Source organism: Octopus sinensis, linkage group LG26 (genome assembly GCF_006345805.1).
Source record: "Octopus sinensis linkage group LG26, ASM634580v1, whole genome shotgun sequence".
Lineage (NCBI taxonomy): Eukaryota > Metazoa > Mollusca > Cephalopoda > Octopoda > Octopodidae > Octopus > Octopus sinensis.
The window spans coordinates 6,187,417-6,214,309 of NC_043022.1; the positions used below are offsets into that span (position 1 = coordinate 6,187,417).

At 38.5% G+C, this 26,893-nt stretch overlaps 1 protein-coding gene across 9 annotated transcripts in view; it reads left to right on the plus strand.

Moving 5' to 3' along the window:
* LOC115224716 (rap1 GTPase-activating protein 1) overlaps positions 1–26,893 on the plus strand; it is a 364,275-nt gene that overhangs the window by 318,463 nt on the left and 18,919 nt on the right. For all 9 annotated transcript variants that reach the window (XM_036513712.1, XM_036513711.1, XM_029795580.2 and 6 more), the window contains 9 exons: positions 9,233–9,328; positions 10,682–10,735; positions 14,982–15,134; positions 16,394–16,497; positions 17,438–17,513; positions 22,198–22,251; positions 23,061–23,144; positions 24,590–24,690; positions 25,069–25,198. In XM_036513712.1, the coding sequence (XP_036369605.1) occupies positions 9,233–9,328; positions 10,682–10,735; positions 14,982–15,134; positions 16,394–16,497; positions 17,438–17,513; positions 22,198–22,251; positions 23,061–23,144; positions 24,590–24,690; positions 25,069–25,198 (852 nt within the window). The remainder of the gene's footprint in view (positions 1–9,232; positions 9,329–10,681; positions 10,736–14,981; positions 15,135–16,393; positions 16,498–17,437; positions 17,514–22,197; positions 22,252–23,060; positions 23,145–24,589; positions 24,691–25,068; positions 25,199–26,893) is intronic.

Below are 26,893 nucleotides of genomic sequence, written 5' to 3' on the forward strand. Positions count from 1 at the left end.
GTTTGGCTCTCTTAAAATGCTGGTCATCAGCCTGGGATGCACAGAATGTGTGTGTGTGTGTGTGTGTGTGCATACCAGTGAGTCTTTGTTGTTCTATTTCCTATTTGTCTATCTAAACAATGTGTGTGCATATGTCTATATATATATATATGTAAGGTGTACTAGCCATCTGAATGTGGCTAGCCACTGGGGGTGGGGTGTTACTGATGCTTTTAGCCCCAGGCGATCAACGTCACCAGATGGACTTTAGACACAATCTCAGTGCCCTTGTGTTATTTGCAAATATATATATATATATACATATATATGTGCATTTGTATAGAGATATCCGTATGGCTCTGTCTTCTGACTGTCATACACGTAACACAAAAGTAACCCTGCAACAAGCAGGGGCTCCTCTTCCTGTTTTTCGAAATGAATTTCTCTCAGGGTCTGGAAGTGAGGACATTAACGAGACCCCTCCCTCTCTCTGCCCCTCCCCTCATACGTAGACCCTTGCTGCAGTTTTAATTGATCATCTCAGATCTGTAATGTTTTCGACTCCTTCTTTGTTTACTACATCACAGTGACCCCTATGTGTGTGTGTGTGTGTGTGTGTTAATATGTCACCAGTAAATATTTAGAATTTTCAAGACTGGAAAGTGGGTAATGGGGGGAATCTCCCTTCCTTACATCTGCAAGGGGGTTCAATTAAGAGCTAACTTTGCTGTTTATGTTTAGTAGTTTATATACGATCAGAGTTCAAATTCCGCCGAGGTCGACTTTGCCTTTCATCCTTTCGGGGTCGATAAATTAAATACCAGTTCCGCACTGGTGTCGATGTAATCGACTTAATCCCTTTGTCTGTCCTTGTTTGTCCCCTCTATGTTTAGCCCCTTGTGGGTAGTGAAGAAATATATATATATATATATTTATATATATTTATATGCGCGCATGTGTGTGTGTGTGTGTGTTTTACCTTTTATTGTATTTGGGCATAACAATTTTAATTTTGAAAAAAATGTTCCAGACTTTTGGCCACAGTTGTGTGCAAGTGTATGAATGTATGTATAGCCTGGCATTGTCCTCTGGCCCAACAGCATAGAAAGCCACGTTAAACTATGATATATAATATGTATGTATGTGTGTGTATAAAGTCAACACAGTGTGTTATTAACAAAAAGGAGTGTCAACCTAGTTTATGAGACACTGGGGTGGGCAAAGAGAAGTGATTGACTGCATGTGTTTGTGTGGGTGTAAGAAAAAAGACACTGCAGTTTCTGGTTGTATATATATATACGTGACCATACGGGCATTTAATTTATACACACACACACACACACACATTCTAAGCCATAGATGAAATAGTTTCATTAATTGTATATCCTGGATTTCAGCTGCATAGAATTCTGCATTGTACACTTCTGTGTTGGATTACTGCTATGTGATCTGATAGCCAGGTTCACTAGAAGAGCTTTCTGAGATTGCCATATGATTCTATGAATCTGTAAATTTATTTATAGATAATGTGGCTGTGTGTTTGTGTGCTTATATTTCACTCACTGTGCCTCACCCATTAAATTCTTCCAATAGGTCATAACGTTATTAAAACGGATCTGTGATAAAAATTTTGTTGTTGATAAAAGAAATATTGGTTTCCAGTGTTTTAACAGTTGTGGAATTTCTCCGGTATTTATATCTACACTCCTCTTTGATCAGTTTGGAATCCTGTCACCAAATGGTGTCTTATTCCAAGATGGACACTGGAAAAAAATTTCTAGAACATTTACTCTTTACTCTTACTCTTTTACTTGTTTCAGTCATTTGACTGCGGCCATGCTGGAGCCTCGCCTTTTAGTCGAGCAAATCAACCCCAGGACTTATTCTTTGTAAGCCCAGTACTTATTCTATCAGTCTCTTTTGCCGAACCGCTAAGTGACAGGGACGTAAAAACACCAGCATCAGTTGTCAAGCAATGCTAGGGGGACAAACACAGGCACACACACACACATACATATATATACATATATACGACAGGCTTCTTTCAGTTTCCGTCTGCCAAATCCACTCACAAGGCATTGGTCGGCCCGGGGCTATAGCAGAAGACACTTGCCCAAGATGCCACGCAGTGGGACTGAACCCGGAACCATGTGGTTGGTTAGCAAGCTACTTACCACACAGCCACTCCTGCACCTACTTTCATAATAAAAAACAAAAAGAATGCCTTGTGGTATTTAATGCCACCCTTTACAGTCCAAGTGAAAATCCTACCAAGGTTAGGTTTTTCCTTTGTCCGTTAGGGTCCCATAAAATGATGTCACTCCATTCAAGGGTTCTTGTGTCCTTTTGGAATTCTCAGCTAGGTTTCTTTTATCTTGTACTTGTTTCAGTCATTAGACTGTGGCCATGCTGGGGCACCAGCATAAAAAATTTTTAGTTGGACTTTTTTTTAAGCCTGGTACTTATGCTATCAGTCTCTTTTGCTGAACTGTTAAGTTATGAAGACAAACACCCACACCAGTTGCACATATACATACGACAGGCTTCTTTCAGTTTCCATCTACCAAATCCACTCGCAAGACTTTGGTCAGCACGAAGCTATGGTAGAAGACACCGAAGATGCCATGCAATGGGACTGAACCCAGAACCATGTGGTTGGTAAGCAAACTACTCGACCACACAGCCACACTGATACCTACATACACTCATTAAAATGTAGGTAATTCAATTAAGTAAACGACTGAATCTTTGTTGCCAAGCAACAGAGATCCACCATATTGATGAAGACGGTGGGACATAACTGGATGTCGTGGCTCTTGAGTATAAGTGAATGAATGATACAGCAAAACATTGTGTTATCACTCTTTAATCTTGACTAACACACACACACACACACACACACACATCATTTAATGACCCACTTGATGCTAATCTCTCCTCGTAAACTCTGTTGTCTCACTTCCTTTGTGGATGATAAGATGGAAGAGTCTCCTTTAGCTTGTTGTTACCAGTCTTCATTCTTTCAATGACAGAAACTTCATTAAAAGCACTTCACAACCCAGAAAAAATACTTCAACTCTGAACAATAAACATCACAGTTAAAGATCTCTCCAACAACTTCTGCTGCTGCTGCTTACTTTTGTTGTGACAAACTGAAGCAGGGCTTGTATATAGTCACTCAACATCCCCGAAATAGCTGCCAAAAAAAACCCCTCAAATTATATCTTATCATCTTAAAAAGGAGAGGACCTGTATGCATGCAAGACATCCTTGATACCTAAGATCTTAAATAAAGACTGGACAGTCATGGCTGGATCCTTTTTCATTACAGTTTTGCCTGTCCAGTCACGTCTGACCCATGGCTAAGCAACAACAACAACTGTTTTAGCAAACACAGATGAATTGAGAAAGTGGTAGGCATGTCCACCCTCCAAGCATGTTTCTCTCTACCAAATCCAATTCATAGATACAAGTTCTAAGTAGCGACAAACTTGTTACTGCTGCATATACACTCAATGTTTTGCTAACAACTTGCAGATGCAAGTGCTACCCATCGAAAGCTCTGTATACTGGAAGCCAACAAGTGTATGGGGGTCATCAGGAGAGAATGTGCACCGTTTCGGGGCCTGCGACAGCATCCATTGCGCACCAGTCCTCCTCACTGAAATGAGTTCCCACCTGCTGTATCAACTGGTTATCAGATAAAGCTCAATATTCTTCTAGCCATCACTCATCGTCTCTTTTTAACCAAATCCAGTGGTTTGTCTTTTCCACTGTAAGTTGGACATCACTCAAGCTGGGATTTGTTTTATGATGAGTTTGGCCTAACAATAACAACATCTGCCTCACACTGTGTCCTACAAATCTTCTACATCCGACATCAATTGGAAAATGCTCCGCTTTCCAGCCTGCGTCCTCACATTCTGTCTACCAAATTCATTTCATAAATACAAATCAGAAGTTCTAAGCAGTGATGAGTACAAATATGAACTTGTTACTAGTCTGTATATGCTTGAGACATATTCGAACCTTTAAGAAAGCCATCTGGACTGGTCTGGTTTATTTACACCTATTTGTCCACAGCAAGAATTTTTATCCTGGGCAAAATGCAGCAAATGGCTTTCTTGTAGATTTGAATGTTGTTCAGCCATATTTGAACTGTTTACAAGTTTGTGTCTGCACACATCACTGCTTTGTGCTTCCAGTCCACATTTCATCTACAGTGAGCTGCTGAATAGCACAACCAGTCACTTATGGGAATATCGTAAGAGGGGCCTGTTTCTTATGTCAGTTCACAGTGTCTGCTGCTGATGAGGAGATAACCCCTCCAAAATGCAAGCATCCAACAACAGTCTGGTTAACCCTTTTGTTACCAACCCGGCTGAAACCGGCTCTGGCTCTGTTGTACAAATGTCTTGTTTCCATAAGTTTTAAATTAAAATCTTCCACCAAACCTTAGTCACAATTTATGTCCCTAACACAAGCTGAATGGTAACTAAGTAATTTTACTAAATTCTTTGTTATATTTAAAGTAATTGAAACAAACACAGAACATCTCAAAATAAATACAGTAACGAAAGGGTTAAGGACTGCTGTGGACTGACTTGCTGTATTCACACCTGTTTGTTTACAGCAAGCATTTTTCTCCCTGGCGAAATGCATTGAATTGCTTCCTTACAAGTTCAAATTGTGATTCAAACATATTTAAACTTCTAACAAGTTTAACTCAAAAGGTTTTGATCAATGGCAAGCTGTGGTGGTTGAACGTTTCTGAAGTGAAACACAACAGGATCTAACTTGAGGCCTCAAAGCTGTAAAGCAAGCATTGCAATGACACATTCATGCCTGACCTCGTTTTTTTATAAAGAAGGAAGTAGATGTCTTATCCTTACAAACAGTGTGTGCTTCAACGAATATTGGTATGAAGGAATCCGTTTTAGAATTGGAGTCTATTTGGGGCCTGAGGCACAACTGATTAAGGAATGGTGAGGGAGACACAAAATACAAATTGAAATATTAACACATACTCTCTTTTTCTCTTTTACTCTCTTTTACTTGTTTCAGTCATTTGACTGCGGCCATGCTGGAGCACCGCCTTTAATCGAGCAATTCGACCCCGGGACTTATTCTTTTGTAAGCCCAGTACTTATTCTATCGGTCTCTTTTGCCGAACCGCTAAGTAACGGGGACATAAACACACCAGCATCGGTTGTCAAGCAATGCTAGGAAGACAAACACAGACACACAAACACACACACGCATATATATATATATATACATATATACGACAGGCTTCTTTCAGTTTCCGTCTACCAAATCCACTCACAAGGCTTTGGTCGGCCCGAGGCTATAGTAGAAGACACTTGCCCAAGATGCCACGCAGTGGGACTGAACCCGGAACCATGTGGTTGGTAAACAAGATACTTACCACACAGCCACTCCTGCGCCTATGATGGATTTTTAACAAATTATTTGAAGTGCAGCAGTTGAGTGAGTGTTTGTGTAGAGAGACAGGCAGACAGGAGGGAGAGAGAGAGAGAGAGAACTATACTATCAAGTGTGTCCTTTCTTTCTTTAAGATGATATGACATGATTTGAAAGAGGTTTAGCTGCTATTTCTAGCAAGTTGAAATGCTTGCTTGTTGGACTCCTTGGTTACCATTTCTATTTAGCTATCCTTTGATGTGAACCAACTGGGAGCCTCTACACAATTGCTTGACCTGCAAGAAAATAGCAGCCAATCCTCACTCAACTCTCACCAATTCATCTTTAAGGAGAACAATCCTAGATAGGGTATCACAGGGGAGAAAAGTGATAGGATTAGTCAAGGATGGATTGTCTTTAACCATAAATTTGCCATATCAGGAATGGCCTAGGGCTAAACAGATTTATAGGGTTGTGGGTTTAAATAAACTAAAGCCCTTGTATCACATAATGTTGGTTTTATTAAAGACTGAAGTAGCTTTGCAATAGAATATCATAAAATACCATTAAAATATCTTTAAAATGCCATTAACATATTCTTAAAATACCGTGAAAATCTCTAAAATGCTAGGAAAATATTAAAATGCTGTGAAAATGCCATTTAAAATACTATGAAAATACCCTTAAATTACTATGAAAATCTTTAAAATACCATGAAAATATCTTAAAATGCCATAAAAATATTTATGCTGGGCCATGTATTATATTCTCTGCCAGCATGGACAACAGACGTTAAATGATGATGACTGCTCCCTAATTTTCCTCTTAGCTCCTGTCACGTTGCTCTAATGGTCCCTAAAGTTGAACCCAACCCTGCCAACGATGTATTTCATTTGTGATCTTTTAATATTTGTGTTGTTTCGTTCTCAAAATTCAATCAAATGATCCAAGGTATTCCAGCCATGGCCATTCCATCTATTTTTCTAGTTACATTCCACTTTAGACTACATTATCTAATGTCCTTCATTTTTTACATGATAGTCTGTTCTCTAAGGAAAATTTAGCTACCATTTCTTACGGATCAGCTGTCTGACATCATGACTTGCTCATTATCTCACATGCCTTAATGGTCATTATTACAGCTCGTTAATAAAAAATCCAGCTTTTATTTACTTCCTTCTGCCAAATCTGGTTGCCACAGCTTCAAAGATTTCGTCATTTCGTGCTTCCATAGTTTTAGAAAGGAAATCATTTAACTATGCAGAACTCGAACTTAACGAGTTTAATAATCACAAATGACATCGGGAGATGTTTTAACGAGGACTCTGGTGTTAATTGCCTCAGTGGAAGTAGTGCAGTGGTTGTTATTGTTTGTAGTTGTAGTGATGGTGATAGTACATGCCTAAAAGCATAAATATTTTGATTTTCTTCTAATTTGGTGAGATGCACCCCTCTGTGTGTGTGTGTGTGTGTGTGTGTGTGTGTGTTTTCCTTTGAGATGCAGGTGCTGGGGGCTCATGTGTCCTCCATGTGAGCCGTATGAAGAAGCAATGAGATCTCTATGTGGCATACATTACTTAAATGTGTCTATTTTTGGTATATCGGTGAAGTAGGGTAAAAGTGAGAGCTATATGTTTGAAGTGATGGGCAGGGGTGGAATGTCATACAGGACATTCAGCATGGGTGCGAGTGTGTGGGGAGGATGTCCTAATTAACCTCTTACACGATGTCCTCATTAACATGTGTTCTGTTGCTGTTTGCTGCAAATAATTTAAAGTTACCATAATGATGATAATAATAATAATAATAATAATAATAGTTTATCCTTTTGGTGGGTAGTGTCTGCCCTGGTTCTGTCTACCCCCATTGATCAGGTTGACACTACAAGTCGCATTGGCACGCCATGTGTGTGTGTGTTGTCTGTGTGTATGCACAAGTCTCATTTTTTTAATTGGTGTCAGTCACTGCACTTTGGCCATGCTGGAGCACTGCCTTTAGTCAAGCAAATCAACCCCAGGACTTATTCTTTGTAAGCCTAGTTCTTATTCTATTAGTCTCTTTTGCCGAATCACTAAGTTACAGGGACATAAACACACCAACATCAGTTGTCAAGCAATGCTGGGGAGGACAAACACAGTCACACAAACATACACACACTCACACATACACACACACACACACACACACATATATGATGGGCTTCTTTCAGTTTCCGTCTACCAAGTCCCCTCAGAAGGCTTTGGTAGGCCCGAAGCTATAGTAGAAGACACTTGCCCAAAATGCCACACAGTGGGACTGAACCCAGAACCAAGTGGTTGGTAAACAAGCTACTTACCACACAGCCACTCCTGCACTTAAGATACACACACACACACACACACATATACACACACAAACTATATAATAACTGTTTGAGATGCTGGTAATGATACTTGAACCAAACAAATACACACACACACACAGAGGAAAACAACAATAATAAATGCATTTTGGTTGGTTTATTGTATTAAAAAAAAAGCTGGTGGCAGTCACTTCCGAACAATTAATGTGGTTTTTGTTATCTAGTTTTTATTGAACAAACATCTCATTAAATGCACTGATTAGGTGTTTCAAGTAATTGTCATCAAAATAATCCCCAAAATAGTTTGAGGGATTTAGTAAAATAATTAACTTCATTTAAATAAAGCTGCCGTTTTGAACCCAACAAAGAGGGTCTTACTTAAAATTCGGATCAAAGGTTTAATTTAGAATAGGGAGATTACAAGATGTATAATTGTATGTGCCTGGTGTGTATAAAATAGTTTTATATCGTGGCCCCGAGCACTATCTCAATTGGTTGATGTTAAAAGTGTGAAAGAACATTGAATGTTGAGTTAAGTCTCTCTTCTTGTGTCGGTTGTGTTTAGTTATTCAGTAAAAGAGTCAGGGGTAAACATACTTCAATACCACAATATATATATATATATGTGTGTGTGTGTGTGTATACACTCACTCACACATGGATGTATCGGGGTTAACCACAGTAAATAAGGTACTCAATACATGGCAGAGTAAATTAATTTATTTTATAGAAGGAGCTTCTACAGGACTAGAACTGTTTCATTCAAATGAAATCATCAGGAAGCTTCCTGATGATTTCATTTGAATGAAACAGTTCTAGTCCTGTAGAAGCTCCTTCTATAAAATATATATATACATATATATATATGTGTGTAAGCCTTCTTTTTTCCGTCAAGGGCTTATATGCCCCAATATTAGACTATTTTCTTTAGTCATTGCACGGTGATTGCTATAAGCTTTAAGCTTATAAAATACTATTACTATTATTATTTACAGGATTGTAAAACACCATGCTATATAACAAAACCATTCACACCGAAAGCATATATATATATATACACACACATGCACATGGATGTATACATGCGTGTATACATCCATACATATGTATATATGTAAGTGTGTTTGCATGTATATATATATATATATACATATATATATATATATATATATATATATATACATAGGTTTTTTTCAGAAGTCACTTATAGGAATAATCAAATAGACAGAAAGACATGACCGATATATATATATATATACATGCACACGCACCGCATCTACCTACATATGTACACAGCACATTCAAATTAACATTTCCAATCGAAAAGAGATTTTAACCCAATATTTTCATTGCTTTATTTGCTTCAAGATCCAATTCTTACAAAAACCAATTACTTCTCATTCTCTCAAAATTTATTATTTCTTCTCATGTCAAACAATAATTTCAATAATCTTTCTTTTTTCCCCTTTTTTTTTCTCTCTTTTCCAGCCACAAGATTTCTTTGATACCATCATGAACCTCCAGTCTCGTCGTATCGATGACCAACGTTGTCCTCTTCCTCAAACGTTGACACTTTCCTTACCTGTAATTACCTGCTTTACTTTTTCTTCTTACAATCTTCTTCTTCTTCTTTTTGTTGGCTTCCATCTCTATTGACCATTATTCTCTTATCACTGGTTTCGGTTGTCAGACTACGACCATACAGGTGTCACAGATGATGTGGTAGAGTCATCAGAGTCACTACAGGAGTCACAGATGACGTAAAATCAATAGAGTCACTACAGGAGTCACAGATGATGTGGTTGAGTCAATAGAGTCACTACAGGAGTCACAGATGATGTGGTAGAGTCAACAGAGTCACTACAGGAGTCACTTAAAAGACTTTTTGACCAATCAACCCCAGCATTTCACTTCAAGCTGGTTACTTATTTAGTCGATCTCTTTTCATTGGACCATCTCTCTTCGTTTCATAGACATAAACAAACCAACAATGTTCGTCAAGCAGTGAGAAACAAAGACATACACACTGGGCTTCCACATAGTTTCGCATCAACCAAATTCACTCATGTGGCATTGGTTGGCCCATGACTATTCTCAAAAATACCTGCCCGAAGATGTTATTCTAGAGAATTTATTATCTCCTCCACCATCCCTGTCTGTCTATCTACCTACCTACCTACCTACCTACCACCTATCTCTCTATCTACCTATCTATCTATCTACCTATCTATCTACCTATCTATCTATCTATCTATCTACCTATCTATCCATCTACCTATCTATCTATCTATCTACCTACCTACCTATCTATCTACCTATCTATCTACCTATCTATCTATCTATCTACCTATCTATCTACCTATCTATCTACCTATCTATCTATCTATCTACCTATCTATCCATCTAACTATCTATCTATCTATCTATCTATCTGTCTGTCTATCTATCTATCTATCTATCTACCTATCTATCTACCCATCTATCTACCTATCTCTCTCTCTATCTATCTATCTACCTATCTCTCTATCTATCTATCTACCTATCTACCTATCTATCTATCTATCTATCTCTCTATCTATCTACTTATCTCTCTCTCTCTCTCTCTCTCTCTCTCTCTATCTATCTATCTATCTATCTATATGTCTGTCTGTCTGTCTATCCAGCCCTCCCTGCTGAAACAGACCCTATCTAACCGTCCAACTGATGCCAGCATTGAAAATGAACTTTAAATGATGTTGATGATACGTGTGTGTGTGTGTGTGTGTGATTTTTGCTTGGAATTAGGCAAATGTGTCTGTTGATTGTCAGGCATAATTTTGTATGTGTGTGTGTATGTCTCTCTCTCTCTATCCATCTCCTCCTCTCTATCTATCTGTCTATTGTCATATTTATAATTCTATCCTTATTTAATGATTATATTCTCAATTTCTCTTTCAGCTCCAGGAACCAGAGGCAGAGGTCCCGAAACAGGATGAAGATATTGTCAGAGAGGTAATAGAACTATAAAACTTCTCTGCTGCAAATCCTTTCACTAGCCACCACCACCACCACCTCCTCCACCACCACCACCTCCTCCACCACCACCACCACCACCTCCTCCTCCTCCACTACCACCACCTCCTCTGCCCCCTCCCATCCCCACCAGCTTTCCATCAATTTTTTTTTCCCCCCTGAAATGTTGCAGCAATTATTAAACAAGTGTGTTTGTATGGAATGGTTTTAATTAGTTTTGTCTGCTGGGTGTTGGCAGTGGGTAGGTGTGTGTGGGGGGGGGGAGCAGTTTGTCACCATTTTAGCTCACATGATGACAACATGAACACACATGGAAACACTTACATACACGTATGTGTGTGTGCATACACACATACACACACACCACAAACTGCCTTGTGGATTTGTCTCCGAAATTCTACTGATGAGGCCTTCTGATGATCAGAGCCTGCAGTAGAAAACACTTGTCCCAGGTGCTACATGGTGAGATGGAACTCAAAACCCCAGGCTTTGTAAAGTAAACTTCTTTACCACCCAGCCAGTCATGGGTCTTCCACTATTCATGTAGTCTTCTCTCCATATTATTTATTAGTTTTCCCACTTTCGTTAACTGTAATTAACAGTCATTGGTGGGCTTTTTGTGGCTGAACTAATTTCTGTTGTGACACAGAAGAGTTACTAACCAGAACAGTGGATACGTGACTCAGCAGATGACACAATACAGTCACTACAGGTGTCACAGATGATGTGGTAGAGTCATCAGAGTCACTACAGGAGTCACAGATGACGTAAAATCAATAGAGTCACTACAGGAGTCAAAGATGATGTGGTTGAGTCAATAGAGTCACTACAGGAGTCACAGATGATGTGGTTGAGTCAATAGAGTCACTACAGGAGTTAAAGATGATGTGGTTGAGTCAATAGAGTCACTACAGGAGTCAAAGATGATGTGGTTGAGTCAATAGAGTCACTACAGGAGTCAAAGATGATGTGGTTGAGTCAATAGAGTCACTACAGGAGTCACATATGGTGTGGTAGAGTTTATTATGGCACTCCATCAGTTAAGACGATGAGGGTTCCAGTTGATCCGATCAATGAAACAGTCTGCTCATGAAATTAACATGCATGTGGCTGAGTACTCCACAGACATGTGTACCCTTGATGTAGTTCTCAGGGAGATTCAGCGCAACACAGAATGTGACATGGCTGGCCCGTTTTCAATTACAGGTACACCTCATTTTTGCCAGCAATGTAAAGTAAAGTGTCTTGCTCAAGGACACAGTGCATGGTCAGGAATTGAACTCACGACCTCCTGATTGTGAGCCAAATACCTCAGCCATCTTAGTCCTTACTCTTAGTCCTTCAAACGTGAACAGCACAATGGTTAGACGGATGACACTGCTTGTAGAACGGTAAGGTTTGCTTACAATTAGCACACGATGTTGGGAATACAAAACCCCTAAACCCCTAAACACACACACACACACACACATTCAGTTGCCACAGCTTCACAGATTTCGTCATTTTGTGCTTCCATAGTTTTAGAAAGGAAATCATTTAACTATGCAGAACTCAAACTTAACGAGTTTAATAATCACAAATGACATCGGGAGATGTTTTAACGAGGACTCTGGTGTTAATTGCCTCGGTGGAAGTAGTGCAGTGGTTGTTATTGTTTGTAGTTGTAGTGATGGTGATAGTACATGCCTAAAAGCATAAATATTTTGATTTTCTTCTAATTTGGTGAGATGCACCCCTCTGTGTGTGTGTGTGTGTGTTTTCCTTTGAGATGCAGGTGCTGGGGGCTCATGTGTCCTCCATGTGAGCCGTATGAAGAAGCAATGAGATCTATGTGTGGCATACATTACTCAAATGCTGTATGTGTCTATTTTTGGTATATGTTTGAAGTGATGGGCAAGGATGGAAATTCATACAGACACACATATATGATGAGCTTCTTTTTGTTTCTTTCTACTAAATCCGTTCACAGTCTATGGCTGTAGTGGAAGATACTTAACCAGAGTGCTGCACGGTGATATTGAACTCACACCCATGTGGTTGCCAAGCAAACATCTCGACCACACAGCCCATGCTTATGCCCCCTCCATCCATCTCTGAGTCACTTGGTGTCCCTGTTGGCGATGGTACCATGTAATGTAAAAACAAAAAAATACCCTGTCCACTCTGTAAAGTGGTTGGCATCCGTAAGGGCACCCAGCTGTAGAAACCTAGCCAGAACAGCTGGCTGGAGCCTAGTGCCCCCTTCCCCCCAGCCTGGTGCCAGCTCCTGTCGAATTGTCCAATGCATGTCAGTTTCCGAAACGGACATGAAATGACGATGATGATGATGTAAACATCCATGCGCAATTCATATGCACATGATTTTTGTCAAGTGGTATTGTCACTTGAATGACAGGAAATGAGACGAATTGGGTTTTGGTTGTTTTGGAAAGACTTGGAGGCAACGGCTGGTGCCATTGTTGTGAAGATGGAGCACGAAAGAGCAGTGATGATGCCGGAACACTTATATGGCAAGCATGAAACAAAGATGGTGGTGGTGGTGGTGATGAAATGCAATTCAACAGGGTCATAGTTTCACAGCGTCAGAGCATAAGAGAGTCTTTTATTATAAAAGTTGTGTCATAAAACGGAATCCTTATATGGTTATTTGTTTTTGTCAATTGTGGCATCAGATTAAATATGGACATTTGACATTTCATTCAGTTTTACGCAACACAAATACAGAGTTAGAAAATTTTAAATATGTTTTTTTTTTTCCTTTCAATGTACAAAGAGGATAACAAGATGTATTTACATCTGTTTCTAGTTCTATCTTGAAAAGACTTAAAACCCGTAGGTTATCTACTTTAAAATTAGTTTTTCTAATACATACTGCATTTGGACATAAGTATTTATCATTATTTAACCAATCTCACTGACAAACATGCAATATGCAAATTAGTCTTGCTATTTTGACTAAGTTCTGGTTTGTGGCGGACTTAAATAGCAATTTACCTGTAAGTTCTCTTCATAGGTGAAAGAATGAAAGATTATTTGTCCACTGATGAGAAACATCAGGGCAATCTCCTTTATTTTTTTTCTATGTAGAAAGGGAATATCAAGATGCATTTACGTCTATTTACAGTTCTTTAGCAAAAAAGGATTTAAAACCTTAGTTTATACACTTTATCTTAAGTTTTCTAATATATACTGTGTTGTGCCTAATATTTATTATTATTATTATTTTATTATTATTATTATATTATTATTATCATTATCATTATTATTATTATTATTATTATTATTATTATTAGAATAATAATAATAATAATAAATCATCATTATTAGCAGACTGGCAGAATCGTTAACACTCCAGGCAAAATGCTTTGTGGCATTTTCTCTCTCTTTGTGTTCCGAGTTCAAATTCTGCTGACGTCAACTTTGCCTTTCCTCATTTCAGGATTGATAAGATAAGGACCAGTTGAACCCTGGAACCAAAGAAATTGATTTACCCTTTTTGTTGTTGTTATTATTATTATTATCATCATCATCATTACTATTATCATTTTAAGTCTCTGCAGCTTAATTTGACATCTTGGGCAAGTTATTGCCTAAGATCAATGTGCAATGGGCTTAAAATGTGTCATGATACATCAAAACAATTTCAGTTGATGAAACAGAACAATAGAAGAATTATATTTTATTTGTTATGCTTATATTTTACAACGACTGTTAAACTGCTGAGAATGTGTGTGTGTGTGTGTGTGTGTGCGCGTGTGTGTGTATACACATATATACATAAAGACAATTTTGATTATATAACCAGATATGTGTAAGATGAAATTTTTTTTTATTTTCTTTTAATTTGGTGAGATGCACCCCTCTGTGTGTGTGTGTGTTTTTGTTTGAGATGCAGGTGCTGGGGGGCTCATATGTCCTCCATATGAGTCATATGACGAAGCAATGAGATCTCTCTCTATGATATACATTACTCAAATGCTACTACAAACAACCACCACTGCACTGCTACCACCGGAGTCCTCGTTAAAACATCTCCAAATGTCCACATGTATTCATACATGTGGTTTCATAAATGTAACAGACTTTCAGTTCAGTTCCCAAAATACATTCGGTGCTTTTCAATCAACATTTCACGTTGACCCCTTCCCCTTTGTAGTGTTTAATTTTCAGTAAAATGAAACATTGTCCCCTTTGTTTAAACAATGATTATTTTGTTGGTATTTAGATGCTGTCCAGACCTGGGCCTTACCCCATGATCGTTCAGATGCAAGCAAATGGTTACCGGCTGGAAGAACCGAGCCACAACCCTGGCAAGGTCAAGTTAGAGACTTCAAAGTTTGAAGATGCGAAAGTATACCGCAAAGATTTTCGTGGTAAAGTAAGTGTTCCATTTTAAAATCGTTTCCCTTCTTTTTTTTTTCTGTTTGGTGAGACAAAGAAGGGCGGCACTGATGGTCCATTGCAGAATGACATTGTCGGGTAAGTGTAAAAGGCCAGACCTAGCCAGTTTGAACATAAAACAGGTGGAATATTTGGGCAGGATGTAGCGGAGTCGATCCCTTAACATTTGGTCCCCTCTCTTGATTCTAAATCTTATTTATTTACATCCCTCTCTCTCTTTCGGAGAGGCACAAGCACCTACACGCACACCTACACACACGGCAGTAACTTCCACCTACCGAATTCAATCACTAAGCTCCAGTCGGCCTGGGGCTATAGTGGAAGACACGTACCCAAAGTGCCAGGCAGTGGGACTGAACCCGAAACCATGTAGCTAGGAAGCAAGCTCCCACATCGTTTTCGCTTAATCCTTCATTATCTTCTGGCTTCAAGATTTCTATGATGTGATTGTATGTTTTTAGAAAGACATTGTAGGGTAGGTGTGAGAGATCAGATTTGGCCAGACTGAACAAAACAGGGGTAGAATCTAAGCACTGGATATGGCTAATTCAACCCTTTAGAATTCAAATTAATCTGTCAAATGTAATACTTATTTATTACATTAATCATGGATTATCTCAGAGCTTCAAGATTTTGATGATGTGATTGTTTATTTTTAGAATGACATTGTAGGGTAGGTGTGAGAGGCCAGATGTGGCTGATTTGAAGATAAAACAGTTGCAGTATTTGGGCAAGGCATTGGTTGGTCCAGAGCAGTTACCCCGGGTGCCAGACAGTAGGACTGAACCTGAGATCAGATGGTTGATGCTTGTACCTCCACAGAACAAAGGTTAAATGGTTAGTCCATTGGTGTAACGCAACCACCTGTTCCTTGGAGCCTTAAATGGAATTGCTTCAGATCAAGGTTTTCAGCCTGGGAATAAATTCCATGAACAAGTACCAGTTGAACACTGGGGTCGATGTAATCAACTCGTCCCCTTGCCCAAAATTGCTGGCCTTGTGCCAAAATTTGAAACCATTATTATTATTATTATTATTATTATTATTATTATTATTATTATTATTATTATTATCATTATTATTATCATTATCATTACTATTACTATTATTATTATATTATTACTATTATTATTATTACTACTATTATTATTATTATTATTATTATTATTATTATTACTATTATTATTATTATTATTATTTATTTATTTATTTATTATTTTGTTTATTTATTTTCAGGAACATATTAATTACATAATGTATGATGAAACCATTGGACCAATTGTGATGTCAATAAAGTTAGAAAATACGTCTTCACCAGAACAGATTTACATTATATTAAGGTAAAGAAAATCTCTCTTTAATTACTGTTTATCTAATTAACAGAATCCGGTCCAGGACCCACCTCCCACCCGTATATTCCCAATTTGAACCAGAATCATTAACATCTCCAGAACTTTTTTCTTCTTCTTTTCCTCCTCCTCCTCCTCCGAATTAATAAATTGACCCCTGAACTTGACTTTTACTTTTTATTGACCCAAGAAGAGCAAACCTGAAGTCTCACCCTTGGTGGGATTTGAACTTGTAACACAAAGGGTTGTAACTTGGAGGTGCAATGGCCCAGTGGTTAGGGCAGCGGACTCGCGGTCGTACGATCGCGGTTTCGATTCCCAGACCGGGCGTTGTGAGTGTTTATTGAGCGAAAACACCTAAAGCTCCACGAGGCTCCGGCTGGGTGGTGATCCCTGCTGTACTCTTTCGCCTCAACTTTCTCTCACTCTTTCTTCCTGTTTCTGTTGTACCTGTATTTCAAAGGGCCGATCTTGTCACTCTCTGTGTCACGCTGAATATCCTCGAGAACTACGTTAAGGGTACACGTGTCTGTGGAGTGCTCAGCCACTTACAAGTTAATTTCACGAGCAGGCTGTTCCGCTGATCGGATCAACCGGAACCCTCGTCGTCGTAACCGACGGAGTGCTTCCAACTTGATATCACAAGTCTTTTGCCTGCTCTTTCTGTCCATCCACTGTTTTGAGCACAGAATGAATGTCACAGCTTCCTGTTGCCAGCGTCCACAGAACCTGCTGTTTATTTCATTTGTGAGCCTGAGTCAAGCTTGCTCAAAATCAGGTTTGGGATTAACTAGGTTGATTGACCCTTGACCCCATCCATGTTGACTGACCTTTGACACAATTTCAGTTAGATTTATTCGAGTTTCATCTTCTATTGATTTATTGATTCTGTCACTGTTCATTTATCGATTGCTCTATTGATCTTTTGTAGGACACGGCAGTTTACAAAACGGAAACTCGTTCAGTTCAATAGAAATGATAATCCGACACCGCAGAGTCTAGCAAGGGTAAATATGGACCCTTTACTTCGATTTTAACTTTATTCATTTTCCTTCACAATGTTGGTGGTGTTGTTGTTGTTGTGAACTTAACCCTTTAGTGTTTACATTATTCTGCCAAAATGAATCCTTTTTTCATCCACATTGTTTTGAACTAATCATGCATTATCTTGTAGCTATGAGATTTTGATGAGGTAGCTGTTAATTTTTAAAACGATATTGTAGGGTTGGTGTGAGAGACCAGATCTGGCCAGTTTGAACATAAAACAGGCAGAATACTTTTGGCCGGATATGGCCGGTTTAAATGCTAAAGGGTTAATCAAAAGTGATTCCATTCCCATTTCTAAACATTCACACACACATCTTTTTATCTTGTTTCAGTCATTTAATTGTGGCCTAGCTGGAGCACCACCTCGAAGGGTTTTGGTCAAACAAATTGACCCCAGGCCTTACTTTTTCTATCGGCTTCTTTTGCCAAACAGCTAAGTTACAGGGACATAAACATACCATCACCAGGTGTCAAGCACTGGTGGGGAACAAACATACACACACACACAAATATATATATACAACGGGTTTCTTGGGGTTTCTGCCTACCAAATCCACTCACAAGGTTTTGATCAGCCTGAGGCTTCTGTAGAAGACACTTGCTCAAGGTGCCATGCAGTGGGACCAAAATGCCCCAAGTGCCATGCAGTGGGACCAAATTCTCTCGCAAGGCATTGGTTGGTCCAGAGCAGTAGTACAAGGCAGTTACCCCGGGTGCCAGACAGTAGGACTGAACCTGAGATCAGATGGTTGATGCTTGTACCTCCACAGAACCAGGCTTATTTCAGCAACAAACAAATGAAATAACCTACACCAGCAGCAGTCAAAGTCTCCCTCAAATCTCGAGCCAATAACAGGAGCCTCTGTACAGTTACTAAACCTGCTAGAAACAGCAGTCGAATCTCTTTTTAGTATCATAGGGCAGTGCCTCTCAAACTATCTGATGTGGCATACCAGCATTTTTTTCAATGTGCCAGGGACTGGAAATATTTCTTGGTAATATCAATTTATACCGGAAACTATAAGGAATATAATTAAAGTTTATTTTGTAAACAAATGATACAATCTTACATAAGCATTTTATGTTTCTTTCTTTTCTGGAAACTCGACGTGTACCGGCATCTGATGGCTCACGGACCAGCACCGGTCCACAGACCACTACTTTGAGCAGCACGGCCATAAGGTGTGAATTTAGAGCGATTTGGCTTCTATTTCTAGCCTTGTGAACGACTGGGTTCAGTGGATATATATGGATATACCTTTGTGGGCATATCAGACGCACTTAGTCCCAAAACATACCATGGGCCCTATGCAAAGTTGGGCCTACCATAAGCTTTAATATACAAAAGAAAAACCCTATTTTCCTTAATATGCCGAAGTTGGGAGACGTTTAATATGTCTGCGGCTCTGATGCCATCAAAGATGACCGTTAAAAAGATTTGGAGGAAAAGACTTCGCAAACGGTTCGTCAAAGTTGTCTCCCTTGTGTTGAGAAAACTGTTTTGAGATTTGCTTTTTTTTCAAAGATGGTTTAAGATTGATGTGTGAACCAGCGAAATTACTGAGCGGTGTTGCATTCATTAAAATTAAAATGATACTTTATTAACGAGCCATGGCAAGTTCACACACACAGAGTCTCTCTCTCTCTCTCTCAGTTACGCACACACACATACACATTCTCTATCTCACACACGACCACTCTCTCGCAATTTTAGATTAAACAGATTGACTGCAGCTAGTTTCCACAAGTTGGTTATTTTAACAAAAAAATTATCAAGGGTGTAAAAATGGCTGGTAAATCACAATTTGATTAAAAACAATACCAATTGTGGAAAATCTGATTTCTGTATATTTGTTTTCAAAAGAAATTGCTTCCTACATTTTACAGGGTGAAAAACCATTCTCACTCTTCTTGCTCCTTTTTGTCCCCTCTCAGTTGACAATTTTACTAGAATTGGTAAAATGTAGTTTCATATCAACAGGCTGTAGGGATGTTAGCTGGGGATCACAGTCTCTCTCTCTCTATATATATATATATATATATATATATATATATATTCTCTTTCTCTTTTACTTGTTTGAGTCATTTGACTGCAGCCATGCTGGAGCACCGCCTTTAGTCGATCAAATCGACCCCAGGTCTTATTCTTTATAAGCCTAGTACTTATTTTATCGGTCTCTTTTTGCCGAACCGCTAAGTTACGGGGACCTAAACACACCAGCATCGGTTGTCAAGCAATGCTAGGGGGACAAACACAGACACACAAACACGCATATATATATACATATATACGACAAGCTTCTTTCAGTTTCCGTTTACCAAATCCACTCACAAGGCTTTGGTCGGCCCGAAGCTATAGTAAAAGACACTTGCCCAAGGTGCCACGCAGTGGGACTGAACCCGGAACCATGTGGTTGGTAAGCAAGCTACTTACCACACTGCCACTATATACACACACACAATGCAAGAAGGTAGAAACGAAAAGAAGACAGAACAACGTTGCAGCTTTATTTTGTATTTCGGGATGAAGGCCCTCTCTTCAGGACATTTAGAAAATTAGTGGTGGAAGAGCAGCAAGTTTTTTCCAGCCACCACTTTTCCGAATGTCCTGAAGAAAGGGGTCATCCCCCACAAAATATAGAAATACAGAATAAAGCTGCAACGTTGTTCTGTCTTCTTCTCATTTGTATTTTGCTTCAAACTTTCTGCGTTGTTCCAGCTTTATGCAACCACATTCTTTAAATTACACCTCACAATGCTTCACAAAAGCTACCTCATCTTTATATGTGTGTGTGTGTGTTAGCTGGTGATTAAGGGTTGCAGCGCCCCTTTTTTATTTTTTTATTTTTTTTTTGTGGTTCCTCTTTATTTTAAATGCAGCCCTTCTCTCCGTTTCCCCCGTTTAAATTGAAGTCTAAATTGGAATCCTAGAATTTTTTATCCCCCCAAGATGAAGCCATTCCGACCATAAACCGTCTCGTCTTTTCGGGGATATTCATTCCACAGTGTTCTTCTTTTAGAGGAGCAAGAGATGAGATGAACAAGAATTGGTTGCCATGTTTCTTATTTTGAGAAACCACCAGGAGGCGCTCTCGTTAACAGTTAGGCATTTAGTAGCGAGGGGAAATAACTCTTACCTAAATATTTTCCAACTCAACTTATTTTTGAATCTTTTCATTTTTTTTTATTTATTTATCGATCTGTTTATGGCATCGAGATAAAATTTTGGCTGCTGTTCCTGAAATAAAAAATTAATAATATGAAGAAAAAAATATATGAAATAGGGCGGTTATTATTTGAGTGCTTTTCAATATAGGTCTATGGCAAGGACTCCCAACCATTTTTTACCTAGGACCTCCTTTGGTTCCTCTTTTATTCTGCTGGACCCTTGTAGCCATTCAAAGTTTTAACAAATATTACTGTTAATAAGATTTTATAGTTTGCTTGAAGCATTCTATATGGAATATAGCGTTGAAAGATTTAAAAGGCCAAGCAATACAAATAGATTTTAAGATGAGGTAACGACAAAAACCATCTTTCCAAGCACAGTTTCTTTTTAACCCTGAAGAAGGGACTTGTATGACCTGAAATATTGGATACATATACGACCAAAGATTACCAGGTAACTTAATTTGAGTTTACCTCACCGACCAAAGATTACCAGGTAACTTGATTTGAGTTTACCTCACCGACCAAAGATTACCAGGTAACTTGATTTGAGTTTACCTCACCGACCAAAGATTACCAGGTACCTTGATTTGAGTTTACCTCACCGACCAAAGATTACCAGGTAACTTAATTTGAGTTTACCTCACCTCATCTTAAAATCTATTTGCATTGTTTCACCTTTTAAATCTTTCAACGTTAAATATTACTGTATTTTTATAATTAAATATTATTAGGAATTGTATGGAAAAAGTTTAAATATTTTGTGCATTGCAGAAGAATAAGTAATTTATTGCACAAATTTTAATAACGAAGTCTTACATGGATAACACCCATCCCTGTGTCGTATGAACTCTGGTTGAGTACCCCTGGTCTATGGAAGCTGAACTGACTTGGGGGTTAAACAACAACATTTTTATGTATATATATTAGATTGATAGACAGACAGAAAGATAAATAGATACATGATGGGGGCTAGAAAGTTTGGGGCTTTAAGGGTGTCACAAAAGGCCTGGTTGGAGACCCGGCCTTTCAAGTTCTTTCAGTGATCTTTGAAAAACTGAAGGACCACTGTAATAAGTGTGTGAATTTGAGAAGGCAATATGTTCAATAAAATCATAATTAACTGATCCTCTTGCCTATTCTTTTACCCAAAGCACCCCCTCATGTATGTGTGTGTGGTGTGTATATATATATATATATATATATATACACACACATACACACATATATATCAGGACGCCATGATAGATCGTAAGCTCCTACACGCATTTTTTTCTCTCCTTGTTTTTTTCTGTGTATCTTTCTGTTGAAGAGCGTAGGCTCAAAACGTAAAAGACTTGTTCTATTTCTATTCCTGAGCGCTATACTAATACATTTGTTTGTTTGTACTCCACCTGCCTTCATCTTTTGTTTATTTCATAAACTTTCCCTTTATATATATATTACATGACTCTAGTATCTGTTTGTTTATTTCAGGCCCTTCTTGATGAAATAAATGTTGAAAGGTTTTCACCTTCCTTATCACTCAAGGTAAGTCTCAATATGTTTCTGTCTTTAATTACCAATATTTTCTTTCCTCTCTCCCTATTTCCACACACACACACACACTTTAGGTAATACAGTGGAGTAAAGGATGATTTTAGAATCAACAGTTCCCAGTCTTAGGGTGCACAACTTAAATTGGGAGTCACAATGCAACTTTGAAATGGTCATAAATTCAAAATCTTGAACTGTTTGAAATATCTGGGAAAATGATCAGAGAGAGAGAATCGGTGGCATGAGAGCCACAACACAGCATTTACTGGAGGTTTTATTATGCTATATTACAAGAAATTCTACATACAATGTTCAGTAACATGCACTAGAGAGACATGAGGTCCACAACACAACATTTACTGAAAACCCCAAACAGAAATATTTTCCAAAGAAAAGTATCTGCTCTGCTATATTATTATTATTGTCTTGCAAATCCACTCTCAAGACTTTGGTTGGACTGGTGCTGTAGTAGAAGACCCTTGCCTAAGGTGCCACACAGTGGGACCGAACCCAGAACCATGTGGTTGGGAAGCAAACTTCTTACCACACAGCCATGCCTGTGCCTATAACCCAAAAGTTTTGGAGAAATCTATTGTTATCACTTGGGGGTTCCAGCTTTATAATGGTTCATCTGGTTATTGAATCAAGATATGTTTGAGGATTTAAAGGAAAGAGAAGTTGCTATCGTCCAAAAGTCTTTTAGCCAAATGTTTAGTCTGGAGTTGGAAATGGGGACACGTGGACAGAGAGTCAGCTAGACATAGACACGCGTATTATAATTTCTATTTGAACTTCTTTTACAGGCATCTGACCTAATCATGGATTATGATGAACATGTTTTGTGTACTACTTATAAGTTTGGCATCATTTACCAACGTTTTGGCCAGGTAAGATCATTTTCTATGACTTTTGTTTTACCTTCACTTTTGTCTTTCAAGTTCCTGTCCATCTACGATAGAGCTGGCAGAAACGTTAGCATGCCGGGCGGAATGCTTAGAAGTATTTCGTCTGCCACTACGTTCTGAGTTCAAATTCCGCCGAGGTCGACTTTGCCTTTCATCCTTTCGGGGTCGATTAAATAAGTACCAGTTACACACTGGGGTCGATATAATCAACTTAATCCGTTTGTCTGTCCTTGTTTGTCCTCTCTATGTTTAGCCCCTTGTGGGCAGTAAAGAAATAGATAATTAAGAGAAAGCATAATTTATTGGATACTAGCAGTATCGCCCGGCGTTGCTCGGGTTTGTAAGGGAAATAACTATATAACCATTTTTAGAGAGTTATTTCCCTTATATAATAGCAAAAAAATGCATTAAAAATGGGGAAAAATTATGGTAAATTATTTTTAAAATCGTAGACCCATCGTAGACGCGCGCTAATACCCAGAAGGGCTCGATATGAATCACGACTATAAGATACCCGGTTTTGGTTAAACTGCACCGCAAAATGTAGGAGTAGTTAGGAATCTAAATCGTAGGAGACAGACACTCACACAACTTCACTTTTATATATAAAGATTTGCAATTCTAGATTTCTAGGTGAGGAAATCGAGACTTTGGAGATTTCTTCAAGAATTTCTTGAGCCGCGTTTTAACCTTTCACCTTTCACCTCAGATGGGGGTCAGTGACTACAGACCAACTTGTAGCAAACAGTATTGCATTGAACATTTCTGTTGTAACAAAGATGGCCTTTCTTTAAAATTCTGATGATTCCATTTTAAAATTTACAAACTGAAATTTTTTTTTATTCCATTTTATTGAAAAAAAATAGATGAAGTAAAAAAAAAATGAAAACTTGATCCTTTTTCCCAACTCCTTAGTAAAAATTCTATGAAATATATTTTATAAGGATGCATTAGGTTTTGTATTAACAGGTTCCTTATCCAAACCCTAAATATATTAAGGTGCTTCTTCTCTAGTTATTGCTTTCAGTCTCTTGAATGGTTCTCTATTTCTGTGTGAAAGTCTTTGAAATTCAATGTTTTATATATTTCTGGAAATAACAGGAATTTCACATCAATTAACCCTTCAGCATTTGAACCACCCATAATCAGCACAAATATTTAATGTTTTGTGTTCAAACTGGCCAGATCCAGCCTCTCACACCTACCATACAATGTCATTCTAAAAATAAACAATAACATCATTGAAATCTAAAAGCTTTGCGATAATCCATGATTAATTCAAAACAATGTGAAGAAATAAGGATTACATTTGACAAAATAATCTGAATGCTAAAGGATTAAAGAGATACTGTGATAATCCCTTGTATAAACTGTTGTTACAGAAATGGGAGATTAACTGGGGTTTTTTTTTTATTTGAATTCTTTAGGTAAAAGAAGAAGACTTGTTTGGAAATAGGAACCATGGACCTGCTATGGATGAATTCTTACAACTTATCGGAGATCGAGTGAAGCTGAAAGACTTTCCTCAGTAAATATTTTACCATTTCTTGTGTTAATTTTTATAAATATTTTCTTCCCAAATGTTATTTGTAATTAGCAGTTCAACAAAGGAGACTGACAGAATCGGTACCAGGCTTTAGGAAAAGAAATCATTATCACTGGTGTTCATTCATTCAACTAAAAATTCTTCAATGTGGTGCTCCAGCATGGCCACAGTCTCATGACTGAAGCTGGGAAAAGATTTTTAAAAAACCGATGTCTAAGCTATTTTATTTTTTAGATTTTTTTTTCCATCTAAAAATAACTGTGTTTTTTCCCACCAAAACAACAAATGTGACTTTTCCCTACCAGAGCCACACATAACCGCAGCCAATTCCAAAATGCTTTCAAATATTTCTTGTTTCAGTTTTCGTGGAGGACTCGACACGAGTTATGGCCAAACTGGAGATTATTCAATCTACACCAACTTCAGGGATAATGAGATCATGTTTCATGTCTCAACTTTGCTCCCTTATTCAGAAGGGGATTCACAACAGGTTCGTATTTCACACTTTTTGCTTTTCATGTCTTGTAGTAATTTAGATATCCCTTCAAAGAAATAAAATCATATACATACATATATATATATATATATATACACATACACATATGTATACATATATATATATGGGGTGGGGGGTAGTGGTGGCTGACTGGTCCTGTGCTGGTGGCATGTGAAAACCACCATTCGAGCATGGTCATTGCCAGTGCCACCTGACTCGTCCCATACCAGTGGCACGTAAAAAGCACCCACTACACTCTCAGAGTGGTTGGTGTTAGGAAGGGCATCCAGCTGTAGAAATCTTGCCAGATCAGATTGGAGCCTGGTGCTGACATCTGGTTTGCCAGCCCTCAGTCAAAATCGTCCAACCCATGCCTGCATGGAAAGTGGACGTTAAACAACAATGATGTTGATGATGATATATATTACTTTGGATATATATTACTCGTTACTCTTTTACTTGTTTCAGTCATTTGACTGCGGCCATGCTGGAGCACTGCCTTTAGTCGAGCAAATCGACCCCCGGGACTTATTCTTTGTAAGCCCAGTACTTATTCTATCGGTCTCTTTTGCCGAACCGCTAAGTGACGGGGACGTAAACACACCAGCATCGGTTGTCAAGCAATGTTAGGGGGACAAACACACAGACACACAAACACAACACATATATATATATATACGACAGGCTTCTTTCAGTTTCCGTCTACCAAATCCACTCACAAGGCATTGGTTGGCCCGGGGCTATAGCAGAAGACACTTGCCCAAGATGCCACGCAGTGGGACTGAACCCGGAACCATGTGGTTGGTTAGCAAGCTACTTACCACACAGCCACCTCTGCGCCTATATATACATATGTAGTGTATATATAAAGGGACAATGGCCTACTGATTATGCTGTTGCACTCTGCTAGATTGTGGGTTTGATTTCCCTGGTTGGGCAGTGCTTTGTCCTCTTGAGCAAAACACTTCATTTCACCTTGCCATAATATTCTACCTCTTTTATGCTCTAACTGCCCAGATCTGACCTCTTACACCTAAACAATCATTGAAATCTCAAAACCACAAGGATATTGTATGATTAATTGAAAACCACATGGCGTTAGGAAGGGCATCCAGCCGTAGAAACACTGCCAGAACTGACTGGGCCTGACGAAGTCTTCCAGCTTCACAGACCCCAGTTGAACCGTCCAACCCATGCTAGCATGGAAAGCGGACGCTAAATGATGATGATGAATAAATAAGCAATATATTTGACAGAATATAATCTCAATGCCAAAGAGTTGAGCTGATACCAAAAACACTTGGGGTTCTTTTTTCCCCCCTTTATTTTCCAGTGTTTTACTTTGGATAAATACAGGGCTGGCCAAAAGTCACCCGACAGTAAGCCAAAAGTCTATAAATACTATCTGTCATTCTGTGTTGCTGAAGAAGGACTTCAGCTTGAACAATTTCCATGATGTTTTAACCCTTTAGCATTTAAACCGGCCATATCCGGCCAAAAGTATTCTGCCTGTTTCATGTTCAAACTGGCCAGATCTGGTCTCTCACACCAGCCCTACAATATCGTTTTAAAAATTAACAGTTACCTCATCAAAATCTCATAGCTACAAGATAATGCATGATTAGTTCAAGGCAATGTGGATAAAAAAGCATTAATTTTGGCAGAATAATGTGAACACTTAAGGGTTAA